At 38.4% G+C, this 18247-nt stretch overlaps 1 protein-coding gene across 4 annotated transcripts in view; it reads left to right on the forward strand.

Moving 5' to 3' along the window:
* EPAS1 (endothelial PAS domain protein 1) overlaps positions 1–18030 on the forward strand; it is a 76386-nt gene extending 58356 nt beyond the window's left edge. For all 4 annotated transcript variants that reach the window (XM_015621415.2, XM_015621413.2, XM_015621414.2 and 1 more), the window contains exons 7-16: positions 3451–3557; positions 8072–8219; positions 8980–9188; positions 9508–9695; positions 10551–10661; positions 12332–12816; positions 13989–14112; positions 14202–14319; positions 14854–15042; positions 15769–18030. In XM_015621415.2, the coding sequence (XP_015476901.1) occupies positions 3451–3557; positions 8072–8219; positions 8980–9188; positions 9508–9695; positions 10551–10661; positions 12332–12816; positions 13989–14112; positions 14202–14319; positions 14854–15042; positions 15769–15920 (1831 nt within the window). In that variant the 3' untranslated portion in view covers positions 15921–18030. The remainder of the gene's footprint in view (positions 1–3450; positions 3558–8071; positions 8220–8979; positions 9189–9507; positions 9696–10550; positions 10662–12331; positions 12817–13988; positions 14113–14201; positions 14320–14853; positions 15043–15768) is intronic.
* Positions 18031–18247: the final 217 nt, after the last annotated feature.

Below are 18247 nucleotides of genomic sequence, written 5' to 3' on the forward strand. Positions count from 1 at the left end.
TTACTAATTAGTATTCTACAGATGCAAAGGAAACACAAAGCCTACCATGACAGGAATGCCATCTAAAACCACCATACAGTTTGTTTTCTAATTTTGTCATTCCACAGCTTGCACAAAGAGCAATTTTCTGTCTGGTGTCTAAACAAAAGTAGAAGTCTTGTGTCTGAACTCAGTTTTGTAAATGATCCTTTGGTATTGTGGGACGTAGACATTTTCCTGACTTTCTTAGCTACGTACTCCTCCTCCTCATAGCTCCATGGGGTGCCTTTTTCTTTGCATTTAGTCCTCTAAATGCCTAGTGTGTTCACTTGGCATCTTGTGTTGCTAAGAGGATTTGTATGGAGAGCACACACAGTTTAGAGGGTGCACCTCATTGGCAAACCTTAAAGTAATGCTCAGGTGAGGTCAGTAGAAGGACCTGTGCTAAAACACTCACTGCCTCCTGGCCCAGGGGCCGGTCAGGCTCTTGGCTTTGCCCAGTCTTCTTCCATGAACATCTTGGGAGAGCCACAGGATGGCTTTGATGAGTATAGGGATAGCTGCCCACTTCAACCCTGGTGCATAATGTGGCACAAAATATGCTAACCTGATTTCCAGCCCTGCACAGCCTGCAGCCTACGAGATTTTTTTGAAGCTTTTCAGGGTCAGCAGCACCACAGGAGGAATAAGGGAGGGTGTGAAGTGCCAATTTATGTACCCAAAACTAATAGACATCACAACTATTGGAGAGAGAGTGTTTTTTTATAAAATAGTGGTATTTAAAAATGTACTTAGGAAACACTATCAGCCAGTTTTAGGGGGGTTTCTTGAGTGGGAAAATGAAACATTCTACAATATTTTTTTTAAAAAATCATGTCAATCTGAGTAGTTTTTAAAGAGAAGTGGAATGAATCAGTTAAACAGATCAGTCAATGAGAGCATAGCGGCTGTTTAGCTGTTTTTTATTATTTTTTTAAGTAACTATTTTAAAACAATTACTCTTCATTAGTATTTCATTGTTACCAGGCATGGGTTTAGAACTTAGCCAGTGTTGTGGGGTTTGTGGGTAATTTTTTTATCTCTTATTTTTATCTTTTAATGTAAGTTTTTCATGCAGTTGCTTCTAGTAAAACCCACCACTTGCTAACTGCCATCCAGGATTATATTAGATCTAATTCAATTTGACATTGTCACAGCAGGATTGTACCACAAGTCATTTTGTGCCATGGAATGACAAGTAGAGTAATTTTACAGTGAGGGTGCTCATTATGAACAGCAAGGAACAGTTTGAGGGGAATTACAGGACTGGAATACATAAATTTTGAAGAGATATTACAATTCCCATATGAGAAGAGTCCCTCAGCCTGCTGCAACATGCATTTTTTGTTTGCTATCTCAGTTCCACTGTTGACTTCCATGAAGGCTGTAATGTGGGTTTGGATTTGCACTGCTGCTACTGGGTGCATGGTGCTTCTTTTTTTACCCCATTATTTTAATTTTGTTTTCCTTCTCCCTGCTGAACCCTCACTTGGCTCTCAGCTCCCAGTGACTGGATTAAGAGTAAATACTCAACTTCTTGAATTTTAAAATCCCTCCCCTTTTGATAAGCTCCAAATTAACTGGAATGGCTTTATGGTATTGTGCCATTATATAGCCAAAGGCCATAGTTTCCGATTTTAAAGACCATTTACACTGGTCCTGGCAAAAGCTTCTGGTTGCTTACACCAGTGTGTCCCAGCTGGCTGTGTAAAGGCAAGCAGCAACTGTATTTTGAGCCTTAATTTTATTAGGACTCTTTCAGTATTTGTTGTTTTCTTCTGATGATTCAGCTTTGATGACCAATTCGTTATGAGAAGTACTTTTCAATAACAAAGCAAAAACAATTGCGATTTCGGAGAAAGTTAGATTTGAGTGGGATACAATTTAAAAGCTCAGAAGCTTGTCAGTGAAGAGAGTAAAAAAACTCTTTAAAACCTGGATTCAAACATTTCCCCTTTGTTGGTCTAATTTTAAATGTAAATAAAACTGGAAACATAAACAGAAGAGTAAGTTTTTGAGGGGAATCCAATACAAACTACAGCTTTTGCTCAATTATAAACCCAAGTTTGTTCCATGGAAAGCAGGACAGAGAATAGTTTTCAGAGTGACAAAACGAAGCGGTGCTGGGACTATGAGCTTTAGAGTTCTGTGGAGATAGAGGCAGGGAAAATCTGACTCAATACCTTGGTGTTCAAGCCATACACAAAATAGTCCCATCTTATGTGTCTTCCTTGCTGTAGGGGGGTCCAGGAGATGAATGCCGTGCTCTTGCTGTTTGTTTTACAGTATATACATGTTTGTCTTGTAAAGACATGCTTGTGTCCAAAGGGCTTAGCCTTCCAGGGAGTATAAAAAACTGAGGATGCCTCTTAAAAGTAGCAACACCACAAATCAAATCTGGTGGTGGCAGATAAAACCATTCTGAGTGAGTTAGTGATGTGGCATAAAACCGGGTCCCTGCCACTGACATTTGTGAAATGGTGCAAGATGTGACCAGTATTTACAAACCTTCCAGCTTTTAAAGGTTTATGACAGCTTCACAATCAGTTTGTGTCCTTTCTTCTGCTGTTCTCTGTTTTACAGGTTATTATAACAATTTCAGATGTAGGAAGATGTATCCAAGAGTGTCACTGTCTTGTAAACCAGAAGATAATCTTTGCTTTTGAATTAATTTTTTATGTACTTTTAAAATTTACTGCATTTCCTGTAAAGCTGTGCGTGATGGTATTTCCAACTGAAATAGTGTTTTTCTTTCATCCCCTCATTAGAGAAAATCATCTGAACAGTTTGATGACCTATATTAATTGATTCAGGAACTTCTGAGAAATCCTGTCTTGCCTCAAAAAAACTCTGAAAAAAGGTCTAGTTTTTGAGATCATAGCTTTCTTTGTGTAAAATCCTACTTAGTTTGTGGATTAGTCACCCAAGTAACCTAATCCATATGCCAGAGTTTTCAAGTGATTGAGGAAAAATTAATTAGATGAGCATTTTTTTTCCTTTTAACTGCCCATAATTTCTCACCTAGTGTTATTTTATGAAATGCAGTGCCCAAAGTAGTGATTTAACCATTTTGTGTATGTTTTTAAAATGTACACATACAGTGGCAGCAGCCACTACCCCTCTCACATGTATTTGATTTTGAATGTGGTTGTTGGGAGTTTCTGCATGTAGTGGGCAGCTTGAGAGCTCTGTCAGTAGCAAAAGTTGTTACATTCTATTAGAGATAGCAGGCAATAGGCATAGGAGAATTTGCAGTGCACACATTAATATCTTTAGGAATTTTTATTCCAGTAGTAGGACAAGGCAGTTTATTCTCAACATGGATATTTCAGAATGTGATCGGAAGTCCTCTATAGCTCCTCATGTATTTGGAAGCTTAGAACTTCTCATTTTACCTGAATTTTAAATACTTGCTTTCTTTTCTTGAACAAGAATAACAGAGTTGATTGGATACCATCCAGAGGAGCTGCTGGGTCGTTCAGCATATGAGTTCTACCATGCCTTGGACTCGGAGAGTATGACCAAAAGCCATCAGAACTGTAAGTCACATTCTTATTCTTCTTTGCTGTTTGCATGTAAAGCATAAATTGTGTGTACCTCAATACATAGTTGAAAATACAAGTGCATTTTGTGTGAAGATATTCTCCAAGAGCAGTATTTACACCAGATTACTGTGCTTGCCTAGCTGAAATCTGCTGACCGTTCCAGGGGGTCTGGGTTTTGACATAATTCAAACTAAACTTGGATGTTAGAGAGGAAAATCACTGTCTCTGTAAGGTATAGTGCAAGGTTCAGCTGAAAGTTTGAAAAGCTGAGTTAGGCATCTCTAGCCTGGTGAGAAGGGCATTTCCTGATGGTCAAGAGAATTGGGATTGTTCAAAAAGAAAAGAGAGGGTATTGGGGTGACCTAAATGTGGCCTTCCAGTACCTGAAGGGAGCTTTAGTCTTCAGTATCAGGATGGTGAGGCACTGGAACAGGTTGCCCAGAGAGCCTGTGGCTGCCCCATACCTGAAAGAGCTCCAGGCCAGGTTGGACATGGCTCGGAGCAACCTGGTCTAGCGGACAGTGTCCCTGCATATGGCAGGGCCTGGAACTAGATGATCCCTTTAAAATCTTTTAAAGATCCCAAGCCATTCTGTGATTGTCTTTCTCATGTGCTGTTGGACTCAGCAGACTGAGCCAAAGGGAAATAGTGGTTTTTTTTGAATGTCTCTCTTTTGCTACCAAGTAACAACTATCTTCCCCATCCAAAGTTGATGTGCAAGGAGATTTTCTTTTATTCATTATGAAAACAATACCTACTTCCAGGAACAGATGCTATTACTGTTATATAACAGATTTTGTTATTGTTATGCCTATGGGAACTGCCAGTTTTAGCTGTTCTTTAAGTAAAGTATCTGAATTATTCTGGGAGCAGAGATCAAATCCAAGATTCCTCTCTTCAGCAGGCCACAAAATTTCCATCTCTTTCACATCAGGTGTCTTAAAATAATTGGATTTAAATCTTCAGTCTCTGTCCTTAAGAGTTAGTGCTTTGGCTGGAGACAAGTTAGTGTGTTAATGTACAAATAACATTTCCCACCCTTGGCTGTTACTACCCCCAAACCAGTTTATTGGAGAGTTCTAAGCAGCACATCACTAAAACCTCTGCAGATGCTCTTTTAATAGAAACAAAGCAAAACAGCTAGACTGGAACCTACAAGATCAAAAAACAAACCCCATATACCTTGTAGTTGCTGTGATGAAGGCTTCTGTCCTCAGGAAAATGCCCATGACTTAAGTCATGTCTATAGGGAATAGGCCACCAAATAGAATTACAGGAAGTATTTCTGTACTTTCCAGAGAAAAGCTGCAGCAAAGAATAGCTGTCTCACCTTAAGGGGTTAGCTCCAATTGCAAAGATTCAGGACAGTTTTAAGTTGAAATGTTTCTTGAAAAAGTGTTTGGCAGTGATGAAAGTTGTATACTGGAAAACAGTGTTGATATGAATCATTCTGCTTCCAAAGCTGCTTAAAAGAAAAAAAATAGATCAGCCCATACTCAGTGAGAGTTATCTGGGAATGTAATTTCTAAAATGGTTTCTTAGGTAATATGTTAGTGTTTTTACCAGTAAAAATGAATAAGTGATATTTATAGATAGGATGTTAATATCCTGTGCTGGGCTATTGAAAATCATCCTGTGAAATCGGGGGTGTGCTGCACTGGTGCTTTTGAATCATTGGGTTGGATTTCTAAGAATGGGATACTACCAGGGAGGGAATAAAATGGGAGCTGGCAATCCATTTGGTAATGGGAAAGGGAAGGTGAGCAAGCCCTTGTTGGTGATCCCCATCTGGTTAATGAAATGGGGGCACTGAGTTACTTGTCCATGCAAAGATTTCTGGAGAGTTTCTAGTATCTACAACGACCAGGCATTAATACATGTTGCTCCTGACTCCAGCAATTCAATTACCCTCATGTCGTGCAGGGTGTGTCCAGATGCAGTTTGTGCCCACTGAAAAGGGCCATGTCTTACAAACTTGCTGCAGGGTACCAGGTCTGATCAAGAAGCAGAATGAGGGCAAGAGTAAGTCTTAGATGCTGGTATTTAACCAGCAAAAGTCTTCAAGGTACTGCACAGGTTAAAAATGTTTAGGATCAGCTGTTCCATAGTTCTGTTTATGATAGCATAGGGTCAGTATCGATTACCTTTTTATTGTTGGAAGCACAGGACCAAAGTCTATTGCAGTGATAAATGCAATTTCCCACAACAGAACTCTCAGTTTAAATTGCCATAAAATTTGACCCCTTAAGTTTTTCTAAGATTAATAGTTCTTGTGTCTTCTGGGACCATCAGCTTCTTTCCAAGTCAGAGAACAACCACAAAGTGACAGCAAGCTGAGATTGACAAAACATAAAAATGACATGTCCTTTTGTATGTGGAAATAGCTACCTCAAAATTCATGTTCAGCAGACCTGCATTTATTAAACAATAATATTTATTAGAAATATGCTCTGTATAGAATACAGCTCCTGGCAATAATGCAGTCATCAATTCTGATGGTGCCCACCAGTTAGCAGAAGTTCAGCAAGCCTTCCAAGGGAATCGTGGTTTTGTGTTCTATTAAATTCATCCCCACCTTCCCCCTCTCTCCACACAATGATAAGGAATATAATTGGAGCCTACTTCATTGACATGTAACTAGTTCTGTACAGATACAGGTAATGTATACTTTATTAAAAGTAAAAGAAAATAGAGATGTGAAAAGTTCACACTGAAGGCAGAACCTTAAATGTAGCACTGATAACAAAGTCAGCAGTTACAAGTGTATTAGTAATTTATGAGATTACCCCATGGAGGGATTCTGCTGTACTTTATTATATCAGAACATGACATGCTTTGAATAATAATAATAAAAAAGATTAAAGCAGTAAAAAGCTTCTTTGTAATGTAACAGGCGCCTACACTGTGACTCTTATTGATGAGCTGATGATTAGGAAGCAGCGTAATTATGTTTCACAAACAGAGCAGAACAGTCCAGTCACTAAAACACTTTGAAATGAAAGCCTTTTGATTTTGTTCCACCAGAAGTATTTAATCAATAAAAGTAATGTTCTACTTTGTCTAAATGAATTAAATGAAGGATGATTAAATACTCCTAGGAAGAAAACAAACAAACTTCAGAAATAGAAGGATAAACACAGCAACAATTATCTGCAAAACAGTTGTTGTATTTCACAGGCCTGGATTTGTACATTTGTATAGTGGCGATGTAAGAGAGGCTGACAATAAACAGCTTCTTTTAATGGCCACATTCACATGGAATTTTTCTGTAAAAAGACCATGGTATCAATTTTCCAGTCCTCCTGAGTCAAACTGCATTATTTCTAGGGCATTAGTTTGATGGCATACTTCTTTTGGATGTAAAAGCTGTTGAACAGGAAAGACTGTCAATGTGTGGTCAAAGGTTTAGTTCGTCCAGTTCGCACTTCAGCTGCTATTCAGTGTGACTATGTCTGCTTACAGGTACAAGCTCTTGTTAGTGAAAGTACAGCTTGTCTACTCTAGCCCTAATTTTTTTGCCATTGATGAACATTATTTTTCCTTCACTGACAGCTTTAAATTACAACAGACAGGACATCATAAAACCTTACATTTCAGAAGTCCAAAGCTCCACACTGAAAACTCATCCTCTGCAAATATTGCAAAATATTGGAAGGTAGCAGGGCTACAGATTTCAGCCTTCAATCATTTAGAATATTTAAACCTAAGTTCTACTGTTTATTTACAGTTTATTGTTTGAGAAACACAGGATAGTTTAAAAAAACAGTTAAATAAACATTATTTGATTTGGTCATGTTAGTCTTGGTTTCTTCTAGGCTGCTAATTCCAAGCTCTTGGAATGGAGCTTGGAAGAACAACACAGATCAACCAGTTCAACCAGTGGAAGAAATATAGAAGTTCAGCTTTTTGTCTAGACAAATCAGTCCTGTTTACTATTCTTAATTTTGATACCTTTTAAAGAATGATATTACTGTCATGAGATCTTAGTTTTTAAAAAAAAAATCTTAGTGAATATAGTTTTAAAATAACCTGATTTTTATATTTATCAATTACCCAAATAAGGCAACTATAGTTTCCTCAATAAATTCTCTTTTCTACAGATCAATTTGGGAGCCCAAACTGAGACACTTCTACAACAGGGTCAATAGTCAGCAGTCAGCAGGCATTATTTTGGGAGTTGAGATTATTATATTAAATTTTATTTAAATTATAAATGATATTATTTTTGAGTTTTTAAAATACCACATTCTGATCTGAACATTCAGACCATCTCAACAATTCAAATGCCAGAATTCAAATTTACAGTCTTGAGTAGACACCTGAAATGAGCAGCTCCTTTCATGTTTAAAATGGCTGAATTTCCCTGAAGGTAAGCACATCCTTGTCCACAAATGCCTTGTGCACTTCTGCATAATGAAAACTGAGGAGCCGGTGTATTTGAAACAAGTGTTACATGTTGAGTGTTCCTGTCCTGATGCATTATTTATATCTCTGCCCTCTTTTCTCAGTGTGTACAAAAGGTCAAGTAGTGACAGGCCAGTACCGTATGCTTGCCAAGCACGGGGGATATGTATGGCTGGAGACCCAAGGAACGGTGATTTACAATACCCGAAACCTGCAGCCCCAGTGCATTGTCTGCGTCAACTACGTGCTGAGGTGGGTACAGGGGACACACCAGCATTCACATGTGCATTCACATGCTGGTGAAATGCAATATTTGGAGGAGCTTTTTAAGGGTCTATTTATTCAACACTGTTGTTCCAAAATCAGTTTAGTCATGTTTGCTCAGTCTTGTTTACTGATATTAGACATGGATAAAAAATGTGGCATGCCTGTTCCCATACATGCTGTCGAAATACACCACAGCCTTTCTCCTCTGCAGAGTGGCTGCTGTTCTCATACAACAGAACATAAGGTCTGCTTATAAGACTGTATTGTGTAACACAACTGCTAACGTGTTTTGTTTTTCTAATGCCGTGACCAAGAGATAAAACTAAGTAGTAACTGTATCGTATGTTGCTAGGAGAAGTTATTTACAGCCTTAAAAATCAGGACCAATCACAAGGTTTGCCTTCATTTGGCAAAACTCAAGTTTTTTTGGTCCTAGTTGGGGCCAAAATAGGAAATAGTTATTTGAGTGATAGTCTGGGTCATTATAGCCTTGACTACATCCCTTTAAAAAGCAGAGCAACAAAGCCCTGAGTATTCCCACAGAAGTCCTGACCACACTCTCTGCGTCATCCGAAATGGTGGTGCTCAGCAACGCTGGAACTGTGCCTTGCCTGTCAAGAGCCTGGCACGCAACTGAGAGGCCAAAATTCTCCTATAGCCCCAGCTTCAGAGAGTTTGTACTGCCTACTTTACCCACATCTTTCATCTTTATGGTACAAACTGCCTAAAACCTATTCTCTCATAGTGAAATTGAGAAGAACGATGTTATGTTCTCCATGGACCAAACAGAATCACTCTTCAAGCCTCACCTGCTAACGATGAACACTGCCTCTGACAGCAGCATCCCTGCAACAGAGAAGAGTGACTTCTTGTTTACTAAGCTAAAGGAAGAACCAGAGGAACTTGCTCAGCTGGCACCAACACCTGGTGATGCCATTATTTCCCTGGATTTTGGTTAGTATTTGTATAAATTATTTTTGTGCAACAAAGAACCACATGTGAACCTACATTTAGAAACTTAATAGACAAGGTCTATTTGCTGTGTGTACAAATTGGGAGTAATGGCTAAAAGAGCCCACATGCTCACACCAGTGGAAAATTTCTGTGAATGAGAATCAGGCTTTCTTGCTGACTAAATAATGTGCATTAAGTCTATGCCAACTTATTGTCATGGCAACTAGGAGCAGTGTTTACTTTTAATGAATAGCTGCAGTTATATCATAACACTGCACCAGCTAAAAATATTCATTAATATTGTTCAATTCCTATCCAGGAACACAGAAATTTGAGGAAGCCCCTGCCTTCACCAGTGCTGTTTTGACACCAAACAAAACATGGCCAGTGGAAGTGAAAAGCCACCCTGCTCAAGGTGAAACACTGACGATACCATCCTTTACAATGCCTCAGATTGCACCTGGCAGCAGTACTCCAAGTGCAAGCAGCAACAGTAGTTGCTCCACGGTAAGAAGAGCTTAAAAACATTTAAAAGCATGTTACGTTTTGTATGCAAATCCCATCAATAGATGTAGACAACATTTTTGTGTTGGCAGTCCTGTCTCACTGCTTATTTAGCAAGGCCTAGAGTATCTCTAGCCTTCCTGTACTGCATCATCCCTTAAGAATTAGCAGCAAAACTATCAAATGGGAGCAATATCCTGGCTTCAGACTGCAGTCCTCATTGTCTCCCAGCTGTCCCTTAGTAATTACTGTAACATACAAAACCATTAGTAGGAGAACATGCTACCACCTTTCATGGATGTAGCCTTATCTAAAAAGCCAATGTAAAATTGTGTGGCCACTGGGATCATTACCCCAGACCCATCCTCCTTCTGTTAAGTAGAAGCTGTAGCTTTTAGAAAGCTTAGCCAAGTCAGGCTTTTGAGAGCAGCTCTGTGGAGTTTCCCACTGAAGAAATGAAAATGCTTCCATGGCACTGCCTTCAAGAGCTGGAACCAGAGGGCATCCAGTCTTAAGAAAAGCATGGAGGTATTGTTAAGCATCTTCTTTCTTGACAAAAGTATTTAATGGTGTACATTTCTTGTTCCTGGTCTAAGTTGCCAAAAAACATCTAAAATAAGATGACAGCTAGGTTCCTGTAATGGGTGCTTATGTTTTGTACTGACAATCTTGTGTCAGAGAAAAGCTTCTGATAGAAGTGGACAGTTTTGGGTGCTGAGCACACTAAATATACCATCTTCCCATTCACTTTTCATAGGAAAGATCTGTTACTGAGTAACAGCATGGTGTAAATGACACGATGCTCAGCCAGAACTGTGGTTGTCTTCCTGGTTATAACAAATGGTTATTTCCATGCAGCCCAGCAGCCCAGGAGATTATTACACTTCTGTGGATGAAGATCTTAAGATCGAGGTGATTGAAAAACTTTTTGCCATGGACACAGAATCAAAAAGTCAGTGCACCTCCCAGGTAATGAACTTTCTCTTCCAAAAGCCACCAACATCAGTCCTGCTAGTACACAGTACAGCTGCATGTTGTGTATTCAGATATTGGGATACAGCATTTAAACTGCATTTGCATGTGCACACCAGATCTCTGATGCACATTAACTAAACAGTGCGCTTCCAAAAGCTGCCAGGTCAATCTCTGTCCCTGACTCTCTGAAACACAAGGTTTGGAGTGTCACTGTGGTGCAGTGCTAAGAAGAAAGGATCACCAGAGAGCTTTCAAAATTTGGAGGCTTCTGTTGATTGGATAAGGAGTATAAGCAACAGCAATTTGTTTTTAAATCCAGCCAAATGACTAATGAATAAACATCCTTTCTAGAACAAAATATAAACAAACCAATTCTTGCAAAACAACCAAATGAGAGAGGAATGCCCCTCATAGCACATATGTCCTTTAACTACAAAATGAAAACTCATTTTAGATATATGCTTCCTCTTTTGCCTCTCAGGGGTTTTCAGAGACAGTTGAAAATTACATGCACATAAAGTAACACAGTCTCAATCTTCTGCATTCTAATAATGATGTAAGTGTAGAAATTTCCCTTGTAAATGAATAAACCCACTATTATTACAGCAAGTGAGCTAGTGAATAAAAGGTATGGGCCTGATTCAGCGTACTTAACTTTAGATACTTGAAATGCCTTTGTGAAGAGCTTATACTTCATAGTTGAGAGAAAGGAATAGGCACTGCTGATTGGTAGTGCAGACCTCACACACATCTCTATCTATTAATCCTACAGAAAGTTTGGGGTGTTGGGGCCCAAATTAGGTACTTCAGTTTGCCAACACAGTTTGGAGGCTTAGGTAGGCTGTAATCCATATTCTGAAGAAATTTTGTCTAACTCTGGACATAGAAATGAAAGCAAGGGTGGACAGATAGGAGACAAGTGTGGAGGCAGGATGAAAGTCACTGCAAGACATTATATGTCCAAACTTCAGTATTGTCAGATTCAGCATCTGCTTGCACAGGTGTGTCCCACCACATCAGCTGCTTTGGTGGAAAAAAATGAGTATTATAAAAGTGCTGGCAGGAGTGTTATGATTTGACTGGGTGGGCCAGTGTTGATTATCCCCTCTGTTCAGCTCTGGTCAAATGCCAAGAGAAGCGAGTGTGGGTATGGCTAGTCCTCCAGGGGAAGAAAGAATACAATTAAAGTGTGGTAGTGTCCTTCTGGCTAAATTTTTTCAACCCTCGCATTTTTAGACATCTTTTTTCATGCAGCTGGATTGTGAGAAAGCTGTGTTTTTTATTTTAACATGAAAAGGCCTGAGGTTGAACTACATGCCACATGTTGTAGAGTCTTGGCAGACAAGTTATTCAAAGCTTAGTGAAACATCATCTTCAGATCACAGTGATGCTGGAGGCTGCAAACAAGCTGCTTTAACAAATACTGCTCCTCTGAGAGTTTTTTTCCTTCAGTTTGTTATCCTAATTTTTCTACTGATGATATGATGAACATGTATGCTAGCATAGAAACAAGACATCTTTAAACAGGACCTGACCAGTTTCATTAGGTAAATGTGGCACACTGATTTTTCAGCTTTGCATCTATTATTATTCCACATCACAGTAACTGCCACAACTATTACTAACTTATAGTTTCTTTATGAACTTACTTTATCTTTGCACAGACTGACTTTAATGAACTGGATCTTGAAACCTTGGCTCCTTACATTCCTATGGATGGAGAAGATTTCCAGCTCAGTCCCATCTGCCAAGAAGAACGTCCTCTCTCTGAAAGTGCACAAAATACCCAGCAGAGTCTAAGTAGCATGACTACCATCTTCCAGCCCCTTGCTCCTACTTCACAGAATCAGTTCCTCCCAGAGAAATATTGCCCACAGCTATCAAATGAAAAAATTAACTCTTGTCATGGGTCTCTGTCATCGGTGTTCTTCAACAATATGAGTAGGTCATCACTGCCACCATACCATGACCAAGCCAGCACTCCCCTGTCTTCAATGGGAGGAAGACCAAACACCCAGTGGCCACCTGATCCCCCATTAGAATATGTTCCTGCAAAATGGAGACTCATGGATAAATACTCAGGATCCCTATCAAGTTCCCCCTCAGGCCCACCAATAACTTCTCAGAGGGTGCCCATATATAAAAAAAGGTATGTAACTAACTATGTATATATAATATATATAATATAACTATGTATATTTTACCCAGAAAATATTTTGGGAAATGAGAAGGGTCATAATCTTGAAAATTAATTTTTCTCAATTCAGCTGAAACAGTTTGTTGTGATAAGCATCAGACTGCAGCTCTGGGGAAATTAATGTGGTGCTGTCCCAGTGACAGTGAGTCTGGAGGAAGCAGAAGTGGGCTAATTTTTCATTGCCTATTAGGATACTCAAATGAATTTCCTGCTGGTCTGGTTAAAATTACACCAGTAATTTTGCAAAGCATACTTGACTTCAGGCAATTTAAGAACAGTACCAAAAAGACTTACTGGCCCAGAGAAGCAGGGACACACATGTACTTTCTTACCTTCTATGTATATTGTCCACTGGCAAGTCTCAGACACCTTAAATGTCTTTAAATGAAAGAAGAATCTGTATAAATGTATGCACAACAGAAAATGGGGGAGAGAAAGGAATGAAAGTACATTATTGCTGGCATATGTAAATACTACAGCCAAGACTTAAATTGCAGGCTCTTTTTCTACAACCTGTTTACTTTCTTACACAGGTGAACAGTATATGATGAGATGTAGATCAGAGGGTGCAGTCCTAGAAGTTTTCATAGCTAGAAGATTCTCTGTAGCTCTTGAGTTATCAATGTTGCTCACACTGACATATTCAAAAAGTACACAAAATAGCAATGGTCACTTTAAAACATGAAGATCTGCAGTTTGCTTTTCGGGATTTCTTGTTGGCAGAAATACCAGTGTCTGAATATGCATCTGGAAAGAAAAGGTTTGTCCCCAGTCAGACCTTGTGGGTCATACTCGGCATGTAAATTGAGGGGCCATGCATGGGTCTCAAATCCCATTCTTAAGAATTACATTACTTTTTTTCCACACAATTTTTTTGTCTGCCTGGAGATCCCTAGAGGCTGTTAATGCTCAATGTTTGTAAGTCTTTGATCCCAAACATCAAAAGTTTCTAAAGATGGTGGGATGACTAATAAAAGGAAATAAAAACATTTGAGGTTTGAGATCTGTCCACTGGCAAGTCTCAGACACCTTAAATGTCTTTAAATGAAAGAAGAATCTGTATAAATAAACCAGAGGATTTTGATTTGCCTTCCTGTGCACATACAAAGATCTACTCTCCACAGGCCCCTGGATGCTTTTGGACAACGAGGCATAGATGTAAACCCAGCAAGACTTGCTTTGTCTAACAGTTTGAAACTGAAGCGACAGTTGGATTATGAAGAACAAACCCTGCAACAGCTGAGTGGGGTAATCATAAGAAATGCATCCCCTTCACAACTTTGGACTCACCATGGTCATCAGTGTAATTCTTTGTTTTGCTTCCCTTCTCATTCCAGGGAGATCCATCTGTCATTAACCCATCTCACTTAATGTGGAAGAGAATTAAATTTCTCAAGGGGGAAAACTGTTCCTTGATTACAGAAAAGAAGTCTCTCAGCACAAGTGTTCTTACTGGTAAGACAAAAGAAAGTGGTTTTGCAATATAACAAATTGAAACATCGTTTTAAGACAGGTTGAATAGAGGAAAAAAGCTCTTTCAAAAGGAAATGTAAATAAGCTCTGTAAATATTACACTAAGTTAAAATTAAAGATCAAGTTGTATCACTAAGAGCTGAACAATTTAAAGGTGCATTTGATAAGTACCATTTAGCTGGTTTCATGTATGTCCACACACTTCCTTCGGAGGGAACAGAAATCAGCTTAATGGAGCTGTGTGTACCTCCTGCTGGCCCAAGGTGTGACTATCTCAGAGCTGGAACAGATACTGTTCCTCTACAACACTGTGTTTCCTTACACAAGCATATCTTGACTGCAGTACTACTGCTAGAGCTGGGGCTGTTTCTAGACTTCCTTAGTGATAAGATGCAGATTTGCCTATGCTGTAACATCATCACATCGAGGTTCACTTTGCTTTGGATCAGTATTATCTACTATAATTATTACACTGGCTCCATTTAACTTTTTATTTTCCTACTATTTAAATAACAGATGAATTTTTCTGTAACTCAAGAGGTCTGAGCCAGCCAATGAATCAACTGCAGCAACAGCAGCAGCAGCAGCAGCATCAACTCACCTGTGACAGTCCAGGTGAAAATTTGAAAGCAGGAGCGTTTCCCCCTCTGTTTTACAGTTCCCATTGTCAGGACTACAGTGTCCAGCCAGCTCATAAAGCATCAGGTAAGAGCTGTAAAACACAGAGATTGGAAAATGTTTTTTATTCCAATACTGATTCCATGGAAAAAGACAAACCACACAAAAAATGTGGAGGATGATAAAAATCGAAATATAGAATTAGTTTTGTGGTTTAGTGTGAAATTGTAATGTTTACATTTGTAATATATGCAAAAAGTGTTTTTACCCTTCATTTCAGTTTAAACAGTTAAACGTTTTCACCTTGGAGGACCTGTCATCCTCCATCAATACTCTTGTCTTGTGACAAAATTGATTATTACATCTTTGTAATACAATACTTTGTAACAACTTTGTTTACCAACAGCATTGATATGGAAGTTTGTATGTTAGAGTCTTAACATGTGCCTTCTAAATTCTGAAATAAGTAACTAAAGGGGACGTGTATCTGTTCTTTTTAGTACATAAGAGGAGTGGTGTCAATTCAGAAACCATGTCTTTTACTACAGCTTTCCTCATCTTTACCAATACAATTCTTCTCAGAACAGTCTCAGTTTGGGGGTGGAGGTGGAAAACTTCACTTGTTTGTGTGACACCCTTGCAGCAGTTTAAGGAAGGGCAGAGCACAGATTTGCTCTAATACCTGGAACTGCTGGTGGTTTGAAGCGTGTTGACATAAAAACAGAATGAAAGTGGTGTAAACAGAAGAGGTGGGAGGAAAAAAATGCCCTTTCTGGTCTCAGCACCATAACTTACTTTACTGCTGTGTTCCAGGTATGACCAGTCGTCTGCTGGGGCCCTCCTTTGAACCCTACTTGTTGCCTGAGCTGACAAGATATGACTGTGAGGTGAACGTGCCTGTGTTGGGCAGCTCAACGCTGCTGCAGGGCAGTGAACTGCTCCGAGCACTGGACCAGGCGACCTGAGCGATCCCACAATGTTCCGTGGCCTATACTGTTCAAAACAGCTTCAGTTTTTAAATATATTTTTGCAAGTAGACAATTTCTAATACCAGTACACTTTTACAGGATTTTACTTAGATATTGAACCTGTCCACATTACCAAATAGTGGCCTTTGAAGTTACTCACTTTATTATTCATATTAAAAAAAATACATCTACTGTATTTTCTCTATTGCAATTAAAATGGTGTTTAGAGAGTTTGATTACCCTCCCCTTATCTCATTACCTGTAATTTATATTCTGAATGTTTTTCTTTCGTAATTTCATGCTAATAAAAAGCTGTGGTATAAATGCCTCATCATGTGATACTTTGGCTGCAGTACTGCAAATATATGTTTTTATTGCCAAAGATGAATGAAAAAAATTTGATCTCCAACCACAGTTTTCTGTTGATCTGCCAAATTAAAATCCTTTGAGTCTTTCTGTTTTCCAGCATTTATTTTATTGTAACCTTAATAACTTCTGGAAAAGCATACTAAGGAAAAATCCCAGCTTTCTGCCTCCCATCCCTTTCCTTCATTTTTATACACTTCATCGAAAGAAATGTGAATGGTGAAATTCAATGTTTGTGGGTATCTGTGAAAGTTGCACGTTTTAAGCATTTTTTCCTCAGAAGCAAGACACATTCTCAGCTGCCTTAACCTGGCTTAGCTCTACAGCCAAGGGAGTCCTACAGATTTGCCCCAGTGGAGGATTTTAGGCCTGTGTTTGCGTTGAGGTTTCTTGTTTTGTTCTTTGTTGCTGCCTTTATTTTTTACACAAAACAGATTTTTTTTTTTAATTATTATCTCTCTCTGGGTCAGTTGTTAATCATCTCTTGGTACTTTTGCTATTTCTGTGACACAACTACTTTAAGAGCTGTTTCTGCTATAAATTTGTAGTATTTGTTATGATGTTGCTGATATTTCAGGAATCAGAGCAGTGGCCAGTACTAACACCTGATTAATGTTACCCATTTTCATTTAATATGCTAGCTAGCAATATAATTGCAATATTGAATCAACAAGTAGTATTTCCCAGTGTATTAGTCTAACTCAGTTACAGTTAGACAAAAAGAATTAGGGATTGCATAGCGAGATGAATAGCCAGCAGGGAGGTCTCTCGTTTTTACTCGCCTTACATTAATCAGTAGCTAAAAAGTCATTAAAAGGCAGCCAGACATTTTAAGAGCTCCTTTCCAACCATCATTAATTGTTATGCACATATTTGAAAAACAGGGCTTTGAATGCTTTCAAAGGGTTTTGAAAGTTTAAATTACAACATCTCTAAACAGCAAAAAGTATTACAATAAAAGGCAGGTGAGAAGTTCTGACTTTAAAATACATACAGAGTTAAATCAGTGTTGGGATCCATCTTGTTTCTTCCACTGGTATAAATCACTGTAGATTCGCTGAAGAAAATGAAACAGTGGCACAGGTAAAAGGTAAAAATCTGGCCCAGAAACTTAGAACAAAAATATATTTTTAAGACTTCTGAGTCTGCTGAAGCCTGGTGCATAAAATTGCTTTATATCATGCACTGACACTTGCATAGAGAGAGCCTTGGGTTCGTAGAGCACTTCAGAGTTCGCTGTGTTAAGCAAGTTTTAACCACACATATAGCTAGAAAAGATAAAAACCTTTTGTTATGGGTACATGATGTAAAAAAATATACTCCCTATTGTAGGCAGTCTTTCAAGAGTTCATTACCAAAAATAACCTACTCATAAAGTGAAGTTACTATTATGTGAAAAAATTATTTTAAGTATCAACATCTGGTGAAAACTGGCCATCCAGATTTGACAAATTTGCAGTGGCACAGACTTAAGGCTTCAAGGATTAAAGACACTTGAATACTGCTCTTCTGTTTCTTATTTGTGTAGTTTCAGCATTAAAAATGTTATCCCCTAACAGTTTACTAAAACACTCTGAAAAAATATACCATGTCTTAATATTAATCATACTTTTTATCATAATTATTTCATAATCTATATTGCTGAATTCTTAATGACAATATTATAACTGTATGGGAACTTTAACTTGATAAGGAAATGTATTTTGACACTGATACCTTATTAAAGTATACTGATCCTAAATTCTTTGTGACTCATTTGCTATGAATTTGTTATTTGTTGTATCATTGTAAAACAAAAGTATTTATTAAATTATTTATAGAAAATAAAGGTTTGCATTGATCTTTGAAGACTGAAAGAACAATCAAATGTTACCCATATTTGAGAGTTGGGAAGGAGCCTGCCAAAGGTCCATACTATCGACTACTTTTTTTTTTTGCCTTTTTTTCCTCAAATGAAG

This window comes from Parus major, chromosome 3, assembly GCF_001522545.3.
Source record: "Parus major isolate Abel chromosome 3, Parus_major1.1, whole genome shotgun sequence".
In the NCBI taxonomy this organism is placed as follows: domain Eukaryota; kingdom Metazoa; phylum Chordata; class Aves; order Passeriformes; family Paridae; genus Parus; species Parus major.